This window comes from Vidua macroura, chromosome 16 (genome assembly GCF_024509145.1).
Source record: "Vidua macroura isolate BioBank_ID:100142 chromosome 16, ASM2450914v1, whole genome shotgun sequence".
NCBI lineage: Eukaryota > Metazoa > Chordata > Aves > Passeriformes > Viduidae > Vidua > Vidua macroura.
This window is the reverse complement of record NC_071586.1, coordinates 13654317-13675470: the sequence shown is the minus strand read 5'-3', so window position 1 is coordinate 13675470 and position 21154 is coordinate 13654317. Positions and strand designations below refer to the sequence as shown.

General features: G+C 50.9%; 1 protein-coding gene across 4 annotated transcripts in view; it reads left to right on the top strand.

The window, feature by feature from the left end:
• Positions 1-19827, top strand: part of KPNA7 (karyopherin subunit alpha 7) — a 49487-nt gene extending 29660 nt beyond the window's left edge. For 3 of the 4 annotated variants that reach the window (XM_053992023.1, XM_053992022.1, XM_053992026.1), the window contains 12 exons: positions 4031-4164; positions 9346-9492; positions 13238-13340; positions 13962-14102; positions 14639-14724; positions 15394-15662; positions 16157-16239; positions 16690-16953; positions 17300-17533; positions 17860-18042; positions 18464-18613; positions 19631-19827. In XM_053992023.1, the coding sequence (XP_053847998.1) occupies positions 13278-13340; positions 13962-14102; positions 14639-14724; positions 15394-15662; positions 16157-16239; positions 16690-16953; positions 17300-17533; positions 17860-18042; positions 18464-18613; positions 19631-19711 (1554 nt within the window). In that variant the 5' untranslated portion in view covers positions 4031-4164; positions 9346-9492; positions 13238-13277 and the 3' untranslated portion in view covers positions 19712-19827. The remainder of the gene's footprint in view (positions 1-4030; positions 4165-9345; positions 9493-13237; positions 13341-13961; positions 14103-14638; positions 14725-15393; positions 15663-16156; positions 16240-16689; positions 16954-17299; positions 17534-17859; positions 18043-18463; positions 18614-19630) is intronic. The other variant, XM_053992024.1, reaches the window with a different exon arrangement.
• Positions 19828-21154: the final 1327 nt, after the last annotated feature.

Here is a 21154-nt window from a genome sequence, read left to right as displayed (position 1 = left end):
GGGGGAGAAGTTGTGGAGGAGGAAACCGGCGCTCAGGGACAAGCTGGGACTTGACAAGCCAGAGGTCTGGCGGTGAGGAAGCTGGAAGGAGGAATAGGAAACCACCGAAGGAATCCCACAAGGCTTGAATAACAGGATTTCTGCTGCATGGCCAAATGTCACTGCTATTTGTGTCTTTAAATTCAGAATTGTTTTACTGACCCCCCACAGCAGAGTCTGAGGGGACATGAAAAAGAAGAACAAAGAACAAAGAGGGAAAGGAGAGGAGAGGAGAGGAGAGGAGAGGAGAGGAGAGGAGAGGAGAGGAGAGGAGAGGAGAGGAGAGGAGAGGAGAGGAGAGGAGAGGAGAGGAGAGGAGAGGAGAGGAGAGGAGAGGAGAGGAGAGGAGAGGAGAGGAGAGGAGAGGAGAGGAGAGGAGAGGAGAGGAGAGGAGAGGAGAGGAGAGGAGAGGAGAGGAGAGGAGAGGAGAGGAGCTGCCATCAGTATGGTGGAATTCTCTCTAGCTGATGCCAAACAACTTTCCTCATTGCTATCATGACAAAAAAGACTGGGTCTTTGTCCCTGATTATTGATGCTTATGTCTCCTTTCTTATTTGAATAACCTGCTCTTCACAATATTTTACCCAGATAAAACACTTTTTACTATGCTTTGGTTGTGCAGGTGGCAGGAAATAAAGTGCTGGGAAATCCCACCTGGCTGAGGATCCCCGAGGCTGCTCTACAGCACTGTTCTCTCAGGAATCTCCATGCTCTCTGCAAACACTGTGATTATTCCTCCCACTGCTATTTATTCCCATTTCCAGACCACCTGGGAGCCCCCAGAGATCTGTGTGAGTGTGGATTCATTGCAGCCACAGATCAAGATTCCCCCTGTTTTATGAATGGGCATAAAGAAGTGCAGGGAATTAATTTGTAGAGAGGGCAAAAGAATGCAGAGAACTGAAATATTCTGGTGTTTTGCCATTTGCTTTTAACAAGGAAACCCTTTCTCTTCACCCAGAAGGAAAAATCTGTCCCAGGGTTTGTTCATGGCCTCAGGTTTCTCTTTTTCAGGCAGACTCAGGAGCTGCATGGGGTCAGTGTCATCCACACCCTCTTCCTTATAACCATCAGTCATTTTGGCTTCTCTTTTGGGTAGAAGGTAAAACTAGAAGGAAAAGAGAAGGACAACAATGTTTTCCATATTGTTGAGAAGCAGATTGAAGAAAACATGGAATTTCCTGTGATGGTGTCCTCTTCACACCAGTGATACCTTCCAGTTCAATGGGAACCTGCAGCAGAAGGAAGATACCAAATATGGGTGGGTAGCTCCTAAGAGGAGTCAGAAAACAAAAGAAAACAAAACTGGGAAAAAATAGGGAGAATATTCCTACTTTCTCTTAGGCCTTCCTCACTAGGCCCAGGCCACTGGGAACCTGCCTATGGCTGAGAACAGGGAGCTTTTCTCCAATCTTTTTTTTTCTGTTAGACCAATTCTGGTGAGGGCAGGTTTTGGGTGGGGGTTCAGAGGAAACCGAAAGGGAGGACCTGGTTCATCAGCTTCTGCCCCCAGCCACCAAAAACTACCAGGAGAGTCCAGAGCACATCCATTTCCCATGGCCCGTGGTGATTTTCACTCTTGTCACAACCTGAGTTGTGGCAAAGCCATTCCAGAGGAGGGAGCAGGGGAGTTCAAGGGCGTGACTCATGTCCCAAGGCTTTGCATTTTTTGGGACCTGTTCTGTGCTGGGAGCAGACTGTGTCCCACACTGCAGGCAGTTTTCCTTCCCCCACCCACACATCTGCACCAGCTTTAAAGCTGCCAAGGCAACAGCTGATGGTGAGCGCTGTGTCGGTGTCCAGCAGCCAAAGATGTGCCCCTGGGGACCAGCCCTACCTGCTCAGCTGCTGCTCCCTGCAGAGGCGAGGCTGATTTCATCATTCCTATGATTAAAGGGAGCAGGGGCTGTGCTGTGGCTTTCCTTGGCAGCAGGGACACACTGCCCAGGCCGAGGGCTGCTCTCCGTCCCACCTCTGCAGCCCCAAGCAATGCTGGGCGCCAGCCTGGTGACTCAGCCGGCTCAGGAGTCAGGATGGGCACAGAGGGAGAAGCCCCTGGGCTGGGGAGGGGACTTCTGGCCACCAGGGTCTGGTTTAGAGGCCACTGCTTGGGCTGCAGTCAGGACAACTTGGCACTGGTGGGAGGCAGCAATGGCCCTGGCTGTCCTGGTGATCTCATTTCCCCACCATCCTCCTGAAAACCTTGATGGGCTAAAAATATATGTGTGCAAGGACTCCAAGGCAGCAGGGCTGTGCCCTTGGAAACCAGTTTCCCAGCTCTGAAAGATCCTGGTGTGACACCCTCAGCTGCAATCTGCTGCTCTGGGGTGAATTTCACCTGCAAAGCAGGAAGGAGAAATTTCCTCTGTCCATTTCCGCTTTGATCAGGCAGAGATAAGGAATGTAACAGCTCAGCAGTCATTTCCCCTCTCAATCTACACAGCTAAATCTGTAGGCTGGCTGGGTTGAGATGCCTGGATTTGCAATGTATATTTGAGCCCTGGCTCAGGTCTGCACTTAATCCATCACCTCCCTGAAACACAGGGACTAACGTGGTCCTTGGAACAGATCAATGAAATGTTAAACCAGCGCCTAAAGAAAATAAGTGTACAGCCCAAAATAGCTCATACTTGCATCAAACAGAGTTTCTTGGGTGTAGGGCTCAGACTCTTCTGGAACTTTGAATTCTTTATACCTCATCCTTTCACAGCTGGGGAAACTGAGGCAGGACATGAAGACAATTTACACCTTCAGAGATGTCCACCCAGTGTCAGCCCATTTTTTGGCAGACAACCTACCTACAAAATGTCTATTTTGTTCTGACCTTTCTGTCTGAAGCCAGAAGGAGTGGCCTTTTTAAAAGCTTAGGGGTAAATGTAGACCCAAAAATCAAGGAAGGGGTAAGGCCATGCCAACAGCTGGGGGCGACTTAAAACTCTGAGATTTCATTTCCTCAAGATTATGTGGAATTTAATAAACTTATGATTAAAATACCTGTGAATTCAAGTCTACCTGATATAAAACAGTGACTATAAATCCAGATGGGCTCCACACACCTGCGGGCACCATCCTTTTCTCTCTCTGCCTCTGCCTCCCATTGCTGCCACATGGCCCTTCCTCCTCTCCATCTCACACCTCTTCCCAGCCACCACACACAGCAGGTTAAACGCAAGGTCCTGGAAGGTGTGTATTTGCAAGGCCTGGCCAGGCTCTTTCAGAGCTGTCCAAAGGGCCTGAACCAGCAATTACATTTTAAAAGAGACAACATATTCCTATCTGTATGTCCAGGGGGGTGGCAATGCTGGGAGCCTGATTGGGAAGCTTTACTCCCTCAGGAGACCTCAAATAATGCTTTGTTTTGGGGCCATTTCTTCTTGTCTTGCCTTGTAGGGTGTTCTATAAACTCAGCTGCTGGGGGGTAGGGGACAAGAGGCTGAAATAGAAAGATCGTCTAAATAAACTTCTGTGCAAAGTCACATCCTTGGCTGTATTTTCTTGCCAAGGTGAAATAGCAGATTTCATCAGACCTGATCTTTGGCAGGCAAACCTCAGGCTGAACCCTTGGCAGGAGCAGCCACGCTGGTGATGGAACTGAAGTTTCATTTTAAAATCATTTCTGTGCCCCATGTTTATGATGAATAAACCCTGTGTGTTTGCTGCAAGCAGGGAGGATAAAGCTGTTGTTGTGCTAGCATCCTGCATGTTTCAGTCACTCAGTGGGTATGAGCTGCCCTGAAAGACATGAAAGACAACAGCTCCTGTATCAGCCCTAAGTATTTCTCTGCTATATTTGCCTCAGCTGGAGCGTTTGGGATGTGGTTACCCTGCCAGGATTGCCATTGTGGGTGTTGTGGGTGAACACGCTTGGGATTGAGTTTCCAAGCAGGAAGATTCAGATAAACAACTGCTTTGAGGTGAAAATTAGAGAGTTCATGTTACACCCACCTCTTGAGTTTGTAACTGACTATTCACCCTGAAAATCTGATTCTAGGAACTCAGCATGTCCCGTCAGGAGCAGAATAATACCACAGAAACCATGACCAGCCGGAGTCCTGAATGCTGAGAACTGTGATTAACTCCTCAGGAATCTCTCTGAAGCAAGTCATATTTTCTGGGCTTTTTTAGGTAATTATTTCAAACCTTGAATCTGTGAATGGAGATTGTAAACAGTTCTCAACCCAACATCTTAGAGAAGGATGTGAAATGCATCAAATAAGTAACGGGTTCTGACCTGTTTGCTCATGTGTAACTCGAAAAAATAAATGTTTTAACCACACAGGAGGAGAGAGTTGCAAAGGCAGCTATTGGATCTCTCCATACAGTGATCCAAGGTGGAATGGTAAACCTGAAACAGCTGCTGGCCCACTCAGCTCACAGACACATCAGCAAGGGCCAGGACTCAGCCAGGCTGCTTTCTGCTCCCAAGGGTGCCTCTTGCTGAGTTTAATGACGTGTTGTAGCCATGTCCACAGCCCAGGCCCTATCCTGTATCTTGCTGGCCACGCTCTGCTCCAGCACATCACCACACTCAAAACCTGCTGGGACAGCCTGGGCTGGGCTGCAGCTGCTTCCCCCAGCCATGTCCCCTTATGATTTCATTATCTGGGAAGGGGGGTTGGAAGGTTCTCTCAGAGAACAGAGGAGAGATTGTGGAGTGACGTGTCCCGATAGCAGTGCACAGCAAGCCCTGCAGACCACGGGTTGTGGAGGGAGTTGTCTGCTTAGCAGGATGTTTGCCTTTGGTGTGGGCTCAGTTTCTTGCCCTGACACAGATTCCTTCATCATGTTAAAGTGAGACTGAGAGTCCAGCCCTCTTGCCTGAAGGGATGTGGAGCATAATTCTGTTTCAGGTTGGAAAATGGCCTTCAGATAAAGGCAGGTCAGCCCATGTAGAATCCCAGAATGGTTTGGGTTGGAAGGACCTTAAAGCTCATCTTGTTCCACCCCTGCCATGGACAGGGACACCTTCCACTATCCCAGGGTGCTCCAAGCCCTGTCCAGCCTGGTCTTGGACACTTCCAGGGATGGGGCAGCCACAGCTTCTCTGGGCACCCTATGCCAGGGCTTCCCCACCCTCACAGGGAAGAATTTCCTGCATGTACCTTGCCTGCATTCCACCTGCCCAGTACAGACCACACATAAGAAAGGCTCTTGTCTCTTCCTTGGTGCTGCCAGGGATCCCAGGCTAAACACAGCAGCCCAGGTGTCCATAGTGACATTCCCAGTTGAAAAGAAGGAGGGTGTAAGTGGAGGAGGACAAGGTGAGGAACAGGCAGTACAAAACCATTTATGACTGCTTGTTATAGAGCCTCAGCCTTTGTGTTGTTGTGACAAGCTTTGGAATAGCAAGGAACTCAGCTTGGATGCTGCACTTTGGGGTTGTACTTCAAGCAAACTGGTCTCTGGTGGTTTGGGGAGGAATGGAATCCGGACCAGAAAGCCCTGCTGAAGGATCACAGGGTTATATAAAGATCTGCCTCAGGAGACTGCAAGAAGTTTTTGCATTTATTAGTCATTTAGAAAATAATGAAAGCTGCAACCTCATTCTCAGCTGTTGTCTGTGCTTGCTTGGGGAGGATCAGTGTATTCCTGTGAGGGCTGCAGGGATGTTGCCTCTACAGAGACACGACCAGGCTCTAACCAAACAAGGGCAGATCAGTGCTCGTGGGACACAGAGGGTCTGATGGGGACAATGCCAAGGCCTTTCAAATCCCACCAGGTGCTCAGTGAGTCACAGATCCTGCAGGAGACAGTCTGTGCATTGTGATCAAAAGCTTCAGGGAAGGGTACAGGAAAGCAAAGTTCAAGTCTGTCTTCCTGGTATCCAACTTTTCAGTGTCACATTTTCAATTGTAGCACTCAATGCAAGGAATTAAAGAATCAGAGAATCATGAAATAGTTTCATTGGAAGGACTTTAAAGCTCATCTCTTTCTACCCCCTGCCATGGACAGGGACAGCTTCCACTATCCCAGGCTGCTCCAAACTCCATCCAGCCTGGCCATGAACATCTCCAGGGATCCAGGGACAGCCACAGCTTCTCTGGGAACCCTGTGCCAGGGCCTCCCCACCCTCACAGGGAAAAATTCCTTCCCATTATCCCATCAAACCCTGCCCTCTGGCACTGGAAAGCTATTCCCTGTGTCCTGTCTGTCCATCCTCTGTCCGAAGTCCCTCTCCAGCTCTCTTGGAGCCCTTTTAGGCACTGGAAGGAGCTCTCAGCTCTCCCTGGAGTCTCCTCCTTTCCAGGTGAATACTCCCAGCTTTCTCCAGAGCAGCCCTTGGAGCATCTCTGTGGCATCCTCTGGGCTCACTCCAGCAGCTTCTCATCCTTGTGATGAGGGACACCCCAGAGCTGGAAGTACTGTCCCAAGCGGGGTCTCAGAAAGTGAAGCTGAGGTGCAGAATCTCCTGCCCTGCTGCCCACGCTGTGGGATCAGCCCAGGACACCGGTGGGTCCTGCAGAATTTGGTTTACATTTTTGCATTCAATTTGTTACACTGTCACATTTCCAGGACAGGCCTCGGAGCAGTGGAGTGGCAGGAAGGAGGTGGCACAAGGAGATGGAATTACCAGGGGGGTTCCCCAAAAGCTCATTCCCAAATCAGTTTGTGAAGCTTCCAGATGTGAAGCTGTTGCAACAGAGAAGAACATCAACTCTGGGCTTAGCAAAAATTACCTGCAGGTCTTGGATCAGGTGAAATATGCATGTCCAATCCTCTTTTTAGCATTTCCTAAGCACGGCTTTCAAAGGAAAGCCCCTAAATACACATTTTAAACAAAGACACTAATTTCTGTTGAAATGCTGTCCTTAGCTAGGATAATCAGAGGCGCTGGAGCAAGGTGAGCAGTGTCTGGCAGCAGGAAAGCTCATCCCCTCCTCTAATTAAGCTGCACATGGGCTCCCTGACAGCAAAGAGGCATCCAGAGGCTTAAGACCCCATGATTTATATGGATTTCCTGGTGTTTTCATGGAGTTTCTCTTTCCTGCATGATTTACAAGGCACTCCACTCCTTTAGAGAGCACCTTAGCCTTTCTCCTGGTAGGTGCTGTGGAGCAAGGCCATGCATGATTTATACAAAATTATGTGGGTTTTTGATTAATGCCAAGGTTTCTTCATGACTCCATTGTGCCTCATGCCCAAATGCACTATAGATTTCTCTGTTTCAGCTCCTTGAGTTACAGAGTCAGGGACTAAAGGAAGAATTATTGCTGGGCCCTGCTAAGGAAAAAAAAAAAGTAAGATTTTGGCCATAGGTGATTATAGAATCAGTGTCCCATAACTGACAGAAGATAATGGATTTAATAAATAACACTGATTAAGTCTGATGTTATTTTTAAATAATTTCAAAAACTGTTACTCTAATCCCCCCGTGGCTGGCAGAAAGGAGGATGCTCAGAAGTTAAAATTAGTTCCTTCACGTTCAGCCTGGTGTGGAGTTACAGGCACTCCAGGGCTGTCCTGGTTTTCTGGGGCATCCACTTACAGTGGAGCCAAATGGACACAAACAGCTGCCTTTGGAAAGTGGGAATGAGCTCCCACAACTCACACAGCCCTGCTGCTGTTCTCCTTCCCAATGCTCTGATAGCTCAGCAGGAGCTCCCAGCCCAGCTGATGGGACAATCGGTGTTATCCACAAGTGCTTCCTGCACACAAATCCTCTTTCCCTTGATTCACAGGGAATTCCCAACTCTTCCAGGCCTCTTTAGCAATAAATATAAATCTCTTCTGTACAATGTCAATATGATTAATTTCCTTTTTGGTTTTCAGTGCCTACATTTCAGAGTGATCCCATTTCTTGGCTGGGAAGAGGACCTGAAGAACACTTTGCCTTGAAAAGCACAACAGAATCCCACAGCCACAGCAGGAGCTGTTTCAACTGAAACTATGGAAAACCATACTTCTTTCTTCCTCCTCTTCTTCCTCCTCCTTCCTTTCTCTCCCATAGAGATGGGCTGACAGAGCTGTTCAGCCTGGAGAAGATAAGACTCTGGGGAGACCTGAGAGACCTTTCCAGTGCCTAAAGGGGCTCCAAGAGAGCTGGAGAAGGACTTGGGACAAGAGCCTGCAGGGACAGGACAAGGGGAAATGGCTTCCCACTGCCAGAGGGCAGGGTTTGATAGGATACTGGGAAGGAATTTTTCCGTGTGAGGGTGGGGAGGCCCTGGCACAGGTTGCCCAGAGAAGCTGTGACTGTCCCTGAATCCCTGGAAGTGTCCAAGGCCAGGCTGGACAGGACTTGGAGCAGCCTGGGATAGTGGAAGGTGTCCCTGACCATGGCAGGGAGTTGAAATGAGATGAGCTTTAAGGTCCTTTCCAACCCAAACAATTTCATGATTCTCTGAACTGACACATGCCCATGGCTCCCTGGCTGCAGAGGAACAGGGGCAGAAAAGCAGGACCACATTTTTGAGGCTGCTCCACTAAATTAAAGGAAACCACAAACTGAACCTTCAGCCTCAGAAAATCCAGCTGCAGTGCTCGGCTCTGCCTCTGGCTCAGCAGTAAGGCAGAGATAACAATAAATCCCTTCTCCCACCTTCTGCGTGTCCTGATTAGACAGACTGTAGCAGATGGGGGCTGTCATTATTCCGTGCCTGTTCCGTGCCTGGCACAAAGCGGCTCCGATCCCGGCTCCTGCCCGAGGTGGCTGCACCAACAATAGCTCTGACAAGAAGCTGGTGCTGCTGCTGGGGAGGTCACAAGCTGCCCAACCTCTGCCACTCCAGGGGGGACCAGTGCAGCCTGTGGAGTTAGCACTGCTCCCTCACAGATTGTGTGCCAGGAGGATGGATCCCAACTGAACAAGGAGGAATTTCCAGGCTCCATCCCTGCCACACTCAGGAATGCTGCACATCCATGAAGGCATGAAGCTGTGTCAGGGAGATTTAGGCTGGATATGAAAGAAAGGTTCTTCCCCCAGAGGGTGCTGGGGCACTGAACAGGCTCCCCAGAGAATGGGCACGGCCCCAAGGCTGCCAGAGCTCCAGGAGCATTTGGACACTGCTCCCAGGCACAGGGTGGGATTGTTGGCGTGTCCTGGGCAGGGCCGGGAGCTGGACTCTGATCCTCGTGGGTCCCTTCCAATCAGGACACATCATGATTTTATAGACCACCAGCAGTTACATCATCAGCTGTTTCAGGAACCCACATGGATATTTCCTTGGTGTTAGTGTAACTAATAAGTAAAATGAATTTGTTGATGTTCATTTGATGGAACTACGCTGTTGCTGACAGAGAGGACATTGTGTGAGAGCAGCATTCAGGGGCTGGCAGGGACCCCTTCCTCTGCTTCTCTCCATCCAGCTGAGGCTCTCCTCTCACAGAGGGGTTGCTCCAACCAGATTCTGTGCCTGTGCAGCACCCCAGGATGGACCCCAGGGTGTTCCTGCCTCGTCTCTCCCTGCCACAAAGATGCCACATGACCAGTACCTTTCTCCACATGCAGTGAAGGTAAATCCATGCAATAAACATGAAAAACACAGGAGAGGAAATCAGGGCTTTTCTCTCATGGCTTAAAATGAATTTTTTCAAGTCTACCCCAGTCAGAGCCTCACTGAGGTGCAGTGTGGGGTGAAGGGTGGCAGAGTGGGGGAGAACAGCCTCAAAAAAACCCTGCACTGGAACTGCAGCTTCTCATACCTGTCACAACGTGGATTTTCAGCTTGAATGCACAAGGCTGAGCTCAGGGGACACTGTCATGTAGATTTAGGGGTTTATCTCCTTTCCTCTCCATTAGCTGTGATACCTTTTTATTATGCTGAAACCCAAAACTTGTCTTTTCTCCAGTGGTTGTTCCCTTCCCCATTTGGAAAATATTGATCTCTGTGTCCTCAGCACAGGTTCAAATCCACCCCCCTCATCCTCAGCCTGCTCCTGGGGTCGACTGCGTGGCAGTGCCACCTCTCATGACATCAGGGACCAGAGTGAAGGACAAGGAGAGGGATGTTCATCCATTACACGTGTTTTTCTCTCCCCATCCTCTCCCTCTGTGCACTGGAAGTGACAGGGAACTGAACTGGATGGGGCTGATTGTTCTTGGCAGGTGGAAAGGGAATGGAAGGAGCAGGGAGAAAAAGAGCAGCCTGGGATAACCATGAACTTCTCCCAGCCTTGTTTCACATTCACGTCCTGCAGCACCTTGGGCGAGAGCTCTCCAGGCAGGGGACCAAAAGCTGGGGGCTGGCCTGTGCAGGAGGCTGCCCCCACTTACCTTGGGGTGTGATTTTTCAGCCAATTTAATTAAATTGCTTGGCAAGGTTGCGAGGACTCATCTATTTCAGATTGAGCCAGGCCTGTTTTGATTTAGTGTTGGCTGATTAGGAATTAGTGGGAAAAAAAAGCTCAGAAAACAAAATTAGAGGGTGCATGCTAACTTTTGCACCAGATTAAGTTGAATTAAAAAGCAATTGAAATGTAATTTTCCTGTCTCAAGCAGCCAAGAAACAAGATAATGCAACCAGTGGCACTTGAAGCTTAAAATCACAGCAGCCAGGATTAGCACAACTGGCTTTTTAATGCCTACAAACAACAGATTTCTCTGAAGGTCTTTTCTCAAACCTCTCCTATCACCTTCCACATAAGGCTGTGTACAACTCATTTTATTTGCTTTGAAATGCAGAATTGGTGTGACCCCAGGACTTGAATCCAGGACTTTGAGCAGCCAGGGTATTGCACAGTGTGTCTCCATAGGTATTTCCATGCTGGGATTGTTCCCTGAATTCCTATAATTTGGATTGGAATGGCTCTGTGTGCACGGCTGGAAAGTGCACACCCCCTCCAGGGGTGTGGAGGGTGCAGTTCCCATCTGCATCCCAGCATCACCTTCCTGCAGCTCTGAGTGTCTTTGTTCCCCATCTCCCTCATAGAAAAAAAATATGTCAAGTGGTTTAAAGTCAGGTTTTAATTAAAAATTTTAATTGCTGCTTTCCCTACCCATTGGGGAAACACTGCTCCTCCCTTCCCCATCAGCTGGACCAGGCTGGCACCCTGCACACACCAAGAGGGTTTTATGAGGCTTTGCTAAAAAGGGTGATGGTGTGCAGGGGGTGCCAAGCCAGGAAGTGTTCAGCACCTCAGAGTCCCCAGAAGTGCCCACAGTGCTGCAGCCAAGCCCTGCTGCAGTGGTCATCTGGGGGTCAGGGAGCTGCTGTCCCTCTTGGCCAGAGCAGCAAGAGCAGGACTGAGGCAAGGGCTCCATAAATGCAAATAATCTCCTGACTGATGGAGACTGTCATGGGCACAGAACACAGCACTTTGTGTGCTGCCCAGCAGCTCCTGGCCAAAAGGACCCATGGAGATAATGGGTTCCTGCTGGGTTTCTCTCCTTGCCACCTCCCTGCTGTGCCAGCCAGCAGCTCAGTGCCTGATGATGCTCCAAGTTGCTTAATCCTGTCTTGGCTCACTTGGAACCTCTGTGCAGCTGATTCTGCCTGGCTCCCTGGTCCTGGACCCCTCTGACTGGAGGAGGTGCTCTCCTGGCCTGCAGCACCACCCACAAGCTGCCCAGACACAAAAAGGGGCACCCCAGACTGCCTGTGCCCTGCACAGTGATGGGGTGGCAGAGCCCAAACTGTCCCCCACAGCCCAGGACACTGTACAGGTACAGGCTGGCATCACCCACAAAGGGTCTTGGCAAAAAACAAGGCCAAAGCTGGCAAAGCATAAATGTAGGGATGAGATCTGGGGGTTGAGTGGTGGCCCAGCCAGGAAGACAGCCACCACCATCCCTCCTCCAGGTGCATCCAGGTGAGGCAGCAGGTGCAGATAATGGGGGGCTGTCCTGGGAAGAGCCAATCGTGGAGGGGAACTGGGGGTGCATGGCCCCATGGGGGGAATAAAAGAGGCAGTTGAGGGTTGTGTGGGATATGAGGCAGAGTAAGAGTAAGTGGTTTTTCTCCCTTTTGGGGTACTGGGTGGTTGTTTATTCTCTTATACCCCATTGTGAAGTTCTTGGCTGTTTGGGGCTTGGGTGGGGTCAGTGGGTGGGCTGTGGTGCCCTCCTGCTGGGATAGGGTGGAGAAAGCTTCCCCAAAAGAAGAGGCTTTCTGGGCTGTTTGGCTCTGTTGTGGGAACAGAGGAGGGGAGGCTGGAGCAGATCTTGATGTTTGGGTGTCAGGATTAAGGCCATGGGGGATGGTGGGTTGAGCCAAAGGGTGGCTCAGCCTGGCCCTTCTGGAAGCTGGAGGAGGTCTGCAGCTGGATGGGTGGGATAAGAGCTGATGCTGCTGGTGCCTGGCCTTGGTTACTGGAACAGGAAGCAGGGGGAGAGAATGAGAAACAGTGAAACCTTGAACTTAAAAGGGTGATGTGAGGGAGTCCTTGGAAGCTGCTCTGAGCTGCAGGTGTTGGCTGTAAGCCTGCAGGGGAGGAGAGGAAGCACCATCTGTGTGGGATCAGCCCCTGTGTGTGTTGATGCACAACCTGGGTTTAGGGGTCCCATGATGGTGTCTGCTCTGAAAACATCTCCCTTAATGCTGGCTGGAAGCCTTGTTTTTCTGCCAAAAGCTGTCTGAAGGCCAAGTCTTGGTGTATTTGTGTGTGTATCTCTGGCTTTTGCTAGGAGGTGCTTAGAAATTATTTTGACCTGTCCCTATTTCATGATGTTCCCCTGGCAGCCTGTACTAGTTGCTGGGTTTCCCAGAACTCTTTTTATCAGCTGAACTTGGTCACTTTGTGTCCCTGCATTTGACCATGGGCCTTTCCTAGTTGGGGTACAGGTGGAGGAAGCCAGGTTGGGCTCTGTGGTGGAGTGAGAGGCTTAGATGTGGCTGTGTGTCCTTAAATCAGACTTTGAGCTTCTCCTTTTGGAGGCAAGAGGCTTTGCCAGGTTTGGGTTATGTGTCAAAATGAATGTAAAACCCTCAGGATCAGGGCTGGAGGAAGGGGATGTTCCTGTCATCATGGGGTGTCTGTGTCTGGCTTCCTCCTGGGATTGCAGCAGCTGTAATTTTTGTAGCCTGATATTAAGTGGTAGCTTGTGCTTGTATTTAGTTCAGAGGCTCAGCTGCAGTGTGTGAGGATCCTACCAAGACCTGCTTGGGGCAGGGGATCTCCAGTGTCTCCCTTGCTGGGAGTGTGGGGTGGAAATGTGTGGCCCAGGCTGCTGGTGGGAGTGGAGGGTGCCAGCCCCCTCAGTGGCTGGCAGGGGATGGTGCTGGGCAGCTGTGACCTGACCCTGCTCTGTCTGACCCCCAAGAGCACGTGAGGGTTCCAGCACCTCTCTCAACTCTGCCAAGATGCCGGTCAGGAAGCACAGTGAGCACATGAAGTTGTTCAAGAACAAGGGCAAGGATGAAACTGTGAGTACCCACCTGCCTGTGCCAGCATTTTGGACCCCAGCAGAGCCCACTGTTGGCAGGAGCTGATGGAGGGGCTTCTCAAGGTCCATGGCCCCAAATCTACCTGTGTGAGGGAGCAGGGAATGGCTCTGGATACCTTCAGCTGAGGTGTTTGGGTGGCTTTTGGGATGTGGTGTGGGGCTGGCTGGGCTGCAAGGAGTGTGGTGGCACAGGGGGATATGAGCTTTGGGTGCGTGGCTGTGGGCTGGGGAAGGGAGATGGCTCAGCCCCAGGCTGCTGAGCTCTCCACAGCCATTATCCCTGTGGAGCTGGGGCTGTATGGGATGTCAGATGTAGGATCTGTCAGCTTGATTTAAGCCAGTGGAAGTGATTAGAGTTTGCCTTTCAGGTTCAGAAAACCTACTTTTAAAAACACCCACTGGTTGCTGGTTCATCCAGCAGCCCATGTCCTTGGGAGGCACCAAGGGAGAGGCTTCCTCTTTGCCATCTCCAGGCCACAGTGAGGAGATGCTGGCTCTGCACTCCTCCTGTGGGAATTGTGGGGCAGAGGGCTGCAGGGATGAACTCCCTGGGGAATGGGGCAATGCAGACTTGAGTGGGATGGTGGTGTTCTTCCCCCAGACCCTGCGGAGGCAGAGAGTGGAGGTGAACGTTGAGCTGAGAAAAGCCAAGAAGGATGAGCAGATCCTGAAGCGCAGAAACATTTCCATTAATTTGAAGGAGGAGAATCCCTCTCTGGGACAAGACAAAGCAGCTGAGGTGGTGAGTGCTTGGTTCTCTGCACCTGGGTAGGATCAGTGCAGCAGGAATCATCCCCTTCTTGGGCCACTATCAGTTCCAGCTGGGGTGACTTGGGTTAAGTAGCTGGTGCCATTCCTGATCTCCATGCCCAGTGCTGGAGAGTGTTTCAGACTGCCTGGCCGTCGTCTGTGCAGTTTTTCATGGTGATGATGTCCTGCTGGCCTCCCTTGATGGCAGGTAGAACAGGCTGGTGCTCTGGCTCGCTGGGAGCTGCTCCTGTCTGGCTCCCTGCACAGCTAGGGGTAATTACTGAGCTCACAGGCCCATTATGGTGTCAGTGACTCTTTCACTGCTTGATTACAAGCATTAGTTGCCTTGAAGGCTTTTGTGGATTGTCTTCCTCTGCCTCATCTTGAAACTGTGTTGCATAAAGAATAGACACTGCTTAGATATGAAGTGGTGACTGAGCTGGGTCTAGACAGCTGATTGACTGTTGAGATTAAACCAGAGGGAGTCCCAGCTCCCTGGCTGACTCTGAATCATTCCCGGTGACACAGATCATTCAGCCGTCCTTGGAGGAGATTGTGGAAGCTGTGAATGGGGAAGACACCCAGCTGCAGCTGCTCGCCACCCAGGCCACCAGGTATATGCCCAGCTGCTGCAGCTGTGCTGGGACCTGGGGGCAAAAGGCCCCAAGTTCCTCTTTGGGGAGCCCTCTAGGGAGATGGCAAAGGGAAAAGGAGCCTGGTAACCCAAACTGCCCATGGGAATCTCAGCTGGTGCCTTTTCTGTGGCCTCTGTGCCATGCTTGGCTCACAGTCCTGCACAAACCCAGCCAAGGGGTTGGCTGTGCTGCCCCTTCCTGTGCTGTGTCAGGAATTATGTTGGATCCCACAAGAAATCAAGTGCCAGATGTTTGGGCAGGACAAGGACTGGGGAGCCTGGCTTTGTAAGGGGTTGGTGCTGAGCAGGGCTGTCCCCACAAGGGTGGGGACACGAAGGACCACAGTGTGCCATCATCACCCAGCTGGCAGCAGGGATGTCTCCTGAGGGTCTAGGACAGGCTGCACCCGTGCTGGTGCTTCCTTGGCTGGCTCAAACTATTGAGCACCATTCCCAGTGAGTGTGGCTGTGAGGATGTCAGGGCTTTACTTCCAACAGACACCCTGCTCCTGCTTCAGCATTTTTAGCTGTGTCTTCCTTCTGTATGGCAACCCCTCTGCTGAGGGCTGTGCCTGGCCACAGGGCTATGGGCTGTGGTGGCACCAAGCAGGGTTCCTCATGGCTGGCTGTGCTGTGTCCTCTCTCACAGGAGACTTCTGTCCAGGCACAAGGACCCCCCCATCAATCAGATCATCGAGCTGGGGATCATCCCCAAGATGGTGGAATTCCTGGGCCGTGCTGACAATGCTGCCCTACAGTTTGAGGCAGCCTGGGCACTGACCAACATTGCCTCTGGCACCTCGGAGCACACCAGGGCTGTGGTGGAGGGAGGGGCCATCCCGGCCTTCATCTCCCTGCTGTCCTCCCCACACATGCACATCAGTGAGCAGTCGGTGTGGGCCCTGGGCAACATCGCAGGTGAGAGGAGCTGGAGGGGCATTTGGAGGCCCCTGACTGAGCCAGAGACTTGATGGTCCTTGTGGGCCCCTTCCAACTTGGAATATTCTGTGATTCTGCTGGGGAGATAAAGCATTGGTGCTCCTCTCTGTGCAGCTTGGTCTCCAAGCTGTTGCCCCTCTTGAACCCCATAACTCTTCATCCCCTCAGTGTTGTCTGGCAGCCTTTAAGATCCTGTGTTGGCTGTGCAAGAGGGTTTTGGCCAAAGCCAAGGGCAAGACTGTCCTGCTGGGGTGGCTGAACCCACTAATGTCACCACAGGGAGAACAGAATGGGTCATGCCTGGTTGGCCTGCTGGCACTCCAGTCTGCCTGTAAATCCTTCCCACCTGGAAATGCCTAGTGGTGTGTGGCTGGTGGGTCACCAGCCCTGGCCCTGTGGGTCTGATTGCTGTTTGCTGTTGACTGTCTTATGACTTGGGCAGATGCAGTGACCAGCCCTTTTTATCTGTTCAGGGGATGGCCCTATCTACAGGGATGCTCTTATTGCTCGTGATGTGATTCCTCCTTTGCTGGCTCTGGTGTCACCTGCAACTCCAGTAAATAACCTTCATTTTCTTGATTTAACAACTCCTAATGCATTGGGTGGTGGGTGAGTCCACTGTCTGCCTTGTACACAACAAACTGTTTGTATAATTGAATGAGACCCTGCTCTAAACTGCTTTTATGGCCCTGCCTATGCACAAAGCTGGGGGTGCCAAGCAGACACTCAACTCAATGTGATCTCTTCCAGCCTTGGCTTTCTTTTCCAGCTCTGACTATCTCAGGCTAGGAATAAGATGGAACTGGTGCAAGGCAGACTTGCATATGCATGTGGAAGGGCTGAACTTGCCCTTCAAGCTTCCTGCTGCTGCTCTGTGGTTTGTCTCTGCCCTTCTGCAATGGTGCCTGCCCCACTGTTGTGTCTCTGTGTAAGAACCTTCACAGGCTTACACAGACTGAGAGGCTCTTGGGGGCAATGAGGATCTTACACCTGCCTTGTGTTTCAGGTTGGGTTCCTGAGGAACATCACCTGGACGCTGTCAAACCTGTGCAGGAACAAGAACCCCTGCCCTCCCTTGGATGCTGTGCAGAAGATTCTACCAGTCCTTGTCATCCTCCTGCAGCACGAGGACAAGGATGTCATCTCTGACTCCTGCTGGGCTGTTTCCTACCTGACAGATGGCTGCAATGATCGCATCCAAATTGTGGTGGAGACAGGGATTCTCCCAAGGCTCGTGGAACTCATGGACAGCCCAGATTTGATTGTTATGGTAGGGAATAACCAAATCTCCACCCTGTGGTCCCTTAATGTAGAAAGGTCTGAGGAGAGGGAAGGCACGTGCCCTTGTTCTAGGTGGCAGCTGTGGTGTGCTGTCCCCTCAGCCCATGGAACTGACTGCCTGCTTGTCAAGCCACTGCTCTGTTCTGGAGGCTGGACAGAGGCTCTAAAGCTGCTTAGAGCAAATGAAGGATGACAGGGCTGTAAAATAAACAGCCATCACCCACAATGCTCTCCTTGTGTGAAGGGTCAAGCACTTGGGGAGGGATCTTGCTGGGCTTTCTGACATGTGTCCCTTGAGGTAAGGACTCTCCTCATCTCCTCTAATCTCTGTCTAGACTCCAGCTCTCCGTGCCATCGGGAATGTGGTCACAGGCACAGACCGGCAGACCCAGGAAGCCATCGATGCCGGCGCCCTGGTTGTCCTGCCCCGGCTGCTGAGGCACACCAAGTCAGTGATCCAGAAGGAAGCAGCATGGACCCTCAGCAACATTGCAGCAGGGCCTTCCCACCAGATCCAACAGATCATCACCTGTGGGTTATTGCCACCTTTGGTGGAGCTGCTTGACAAGGTAAGGGATGGGCACAGGGCTGCTGAGGGAGGAATGTGAGCTTCAGGAGGCCTGGATGGCTCATTTGTGAAGCCCTTGGCTCCAGAGCCACCTGAGCAGGCTGTTTCAGAGGTGTTGAGATCCTTGGGACAGCCTGAGCATCCCAATTTGTCAGCACACCTGCATGGAAACACATTCTGGAGCTGCCCTTGGCACCTCTGCCAGGTGTCCATGGATCACCCAAAGGGGCTGGGAAAGCTGCAGATAAGGGAAATGATGGTAACCCTTCATGCCCATCCTAGAGCATAGTAAAGCTTGGGAATGCCTTTGCTGTGCTGCTTTTCCAGGGAGATTTCAAGGCTCAAAAGGAGGCTGTGTGGGTAGTGGCCAACTTCATGACTGGAGCAACAGTGGATCAGGTGGTGGAGCTTGTCCGTTCCGGGGTCCTCAAACCTCTGCTCAACCTGCTTTTGGTCAAAGACAGCAAAACCATCCTGATCATCCTGGACACCATTTCAAATCTCTTCCTGGTGAGATCTGCTTATCCTGGATGCCATTTTTTAATCTCCTCCTGATAAGGTCTCATCTTTTTGACTTCCTTCTCCCAAAGAGCAGCAAGGAATGAGCCAAATGCTCACATTGTGTGGTGAGAACAATGACTGTTGATTTTTGGAGTAAGAGGGACTTTGTGTTTTCTAAATTTGTCTTGGATACCCTTGGGTTGCCTAAAGGGCATGGCAAGATTGAGTTCCCAGTGCTGCTCTTCATCCCCTGCTCACTGGTTTGGCAGGCAGAGACTGGTATTCCACAGTCACATCCCTGGCATCATGAAGGGACCATGAATTCAGGGACTGTGAGCCTTTGACTTGTAGATCAGGGTTGTAATTACAGAAAAGACCATCTCATACCTGTTACTGTTCTGTTTTCTTGCCTGGCTTTTCAACATTACAGGCAGCTGAGAAGTTGGGAGAGACAGAGAAGTTGTGTCTGCTGGTGGAAGAACTTGATGGTCTGGAGAAAATTGAGGACTTGCAAAACCATGAGAATGACATGGTCTACAGAGCTGCCTTGGACATCATAGAGAAATACTTTTCTGGTGAGGTATGTAAGCCCTTGCTGTTTCTCAGCTGAAAATGTGAAGTATTGCACGCTGGAATGAAGCACTGAGTTTAAGGATACAGGAAGAGGTGTTTAGAGGAGATTTCCACATGACCAGAGTAATCCTTGCAGCTTCTTTCAGGTGTTTTTAAAGGTCTGTAAAAGCTCTGAGTTGTCAGCCAATGAGTTGGACAACAGACATGGATGCCTTGATAGCATCTTGCTGCTGGAATTTAAACTGGCATCAGCTGGAGTTACTGCAGTTACTGATATGAATACCAAATGTGGAGAAGTTTCCTCCTTCAGAGCTGAGCTGGCTTGTCACTATGAATGGCAACCTCCTACTCAGCTGATAACAGTGCTCAGGTTGCATTTGGATTACTTGACCCTTCTCATGGTAAGGAATCTATGGAAAAAGAGGATAGGACACCAGCTAGGAGCTGCAAGGGTCCAGTGACTGTCATAGATGCCATGTTTGGTCCTAGCCTTTGACTTGCAGATGGGAAAACATCAGGGAAGAGGCTTAGAGGTCTGGCAGACCTTGGAACTGTGGCTCAGTTTGGGTGTGAAGCTGCATCAGGGGGCAAAGGTCTGGTTTCTGGTTTAGTCCTTTTGCCAGAGCAGGGTCTGTGGGGTGTGGAGGAAATTCTCCACGCCAGCTCCCGCTGGAGGGGCTGGATGCCAGGGGAACATCTCCCTGAGCAGTCCTGGCTTGTTGCTGTTCCAAGCAGGCCATTTAATTTCAGTGAGCTCTACCACTGCAGCCACTTTTATTTCCTTTTGCTTCTGGTGTCTGAGCCCAAAGGCTTGGCTTGGCTGCTCTTGTGTGGGCTGCAGGGACACTGCAGCTTCAGGGTGCTGCAAGGAGCAGGAAGGCTTGGCCTGTTCTCCAGGAGTTCTGTTACAGTCAAGCTGAACTTAACAGGATTTTTTAAATGATAATAAAACAGAGTTGCTGTAAAAAGCTTAGGTTTATTCAAATGCAGACCCTATAAGTGATTTCTATCATTTTCCTCCTAGGAGAATATAAACCTGGAGCCCCAGACTGGCCAAGATGGGCTGTATGATTTCTCAGTGAAGAAACAAGACTTCAACTTCTGAAGATGAAGCATGACACAGCTGTAAACTGGTGGGTGGAGGTACCTTGGAAGAGCTCAGTCATCCAAACCATGAGGAGCAGAGATGCTGAGCCTTTTTACTTCTGAAACTTGTCAATAAATTGCACTTTTGGCTTTGTACCTTTTGCCTTTAATTATTTCCCCCCTCCTTTAAGCTGCTGTTGCAAATGGCATGGCTTGTTTTTTTCCAACAGCACCTTAAGGCCTTGCAGGAGTGTATTGGAGCCCCTGGGCAAGTTTTCTAGGTGGAATCTTTCTTCTGAGTACACTAAACTGCAGGAGAGCAGCAGCCTGCCACCAAATCTTTGTGCTGAAACTTCAAGGCTTGACTTGGAGTGGCTGAAGTAGCTCTAAAAAACTGTTTGAGAGATGTTTCACCCTTCTGTAGGCACCATCATGGCTGTGGGGAAGGAGCTGAGCCAGGGCCAGGTGGGTCAGTGGCCTTGCTGTGTGTTACCTCACCTGGAGAAGTTGGAGTGTGGATGTGGGAGCTGCTGAGCAGACGCTGCTCCTTTGGAAGGAAAGTTGTTGGAGGCAGTGCAGGGGCAATGATTCACCTCTGCTGCAGTTTCCCTGTTGCCATCCATCAGCCTGGAGCCCATCGATCTGGCTCTGCCCTTTAATTCCAAGGACCTGTATTTCAGGTTTCCACGGTGTGTCCCTGGCCCTTGTTCTTCTCTCCAAGCCCTCCAAGTGTGGTCTCCAGCAGAAGGTGAGGATGGAGTTGAGCCCAGGGCACAAAGGTTTTGTGCTGTGGGGTCTCAACAAGCTGCTGGCCACTGCTCCATCCTTGCAGTGTTGATGGCTCCCAGCAGACCCTTCCCCAATCCTTTGCTCCCCAGGGCTTGAAGCACCTCAAAAGCTTTGCTTAAGGCAGGATGAGGGAGTAGCTTTCCCTCCTTGCTTTGGAGGTTTGTCTTTTCAAAATGCCCCTGGGTGGGCTCAGGGCTCTGTTGCCTCAGGTGCAGTGGGAGGTGATGTGACAGGCAGCTTAATCTGGAGGGAAAATCTCCTCTTCAGGAAACTTGACTCTTCCTCTTCCCTGGATCTGTTCATCAGAGGATCTATGCATTCCTCCTGCAGGCCACCCAGGGAAAAGGGAGCTGGTAGTAAATGTGTTCTCTGGGAGGAGCTGGGCAGCCCCAGTTATGGGTAGCAGGGCTGAGTATCACTTATTAAATATTCAAATACTGGGATCTGATGAAATGCAAAGTGCTTCTTACATCCAGAACTATGGACTTAAAAACATGATCCAGCACTGCCTGAACATGCACCTGAACCAGGGCTGGCGCTGCCTGGGCTCTGTGGGCTTCCCCCTGCTGCTGGGGCACCTGGGAATGGCCACAGTTCCCTGGGTAAAAGGAATGTGAGGAAGCTGTTTCCTCAGTGCCACCAGAGGCACAGAGCTGGGGCCTGTGTGCCTGCC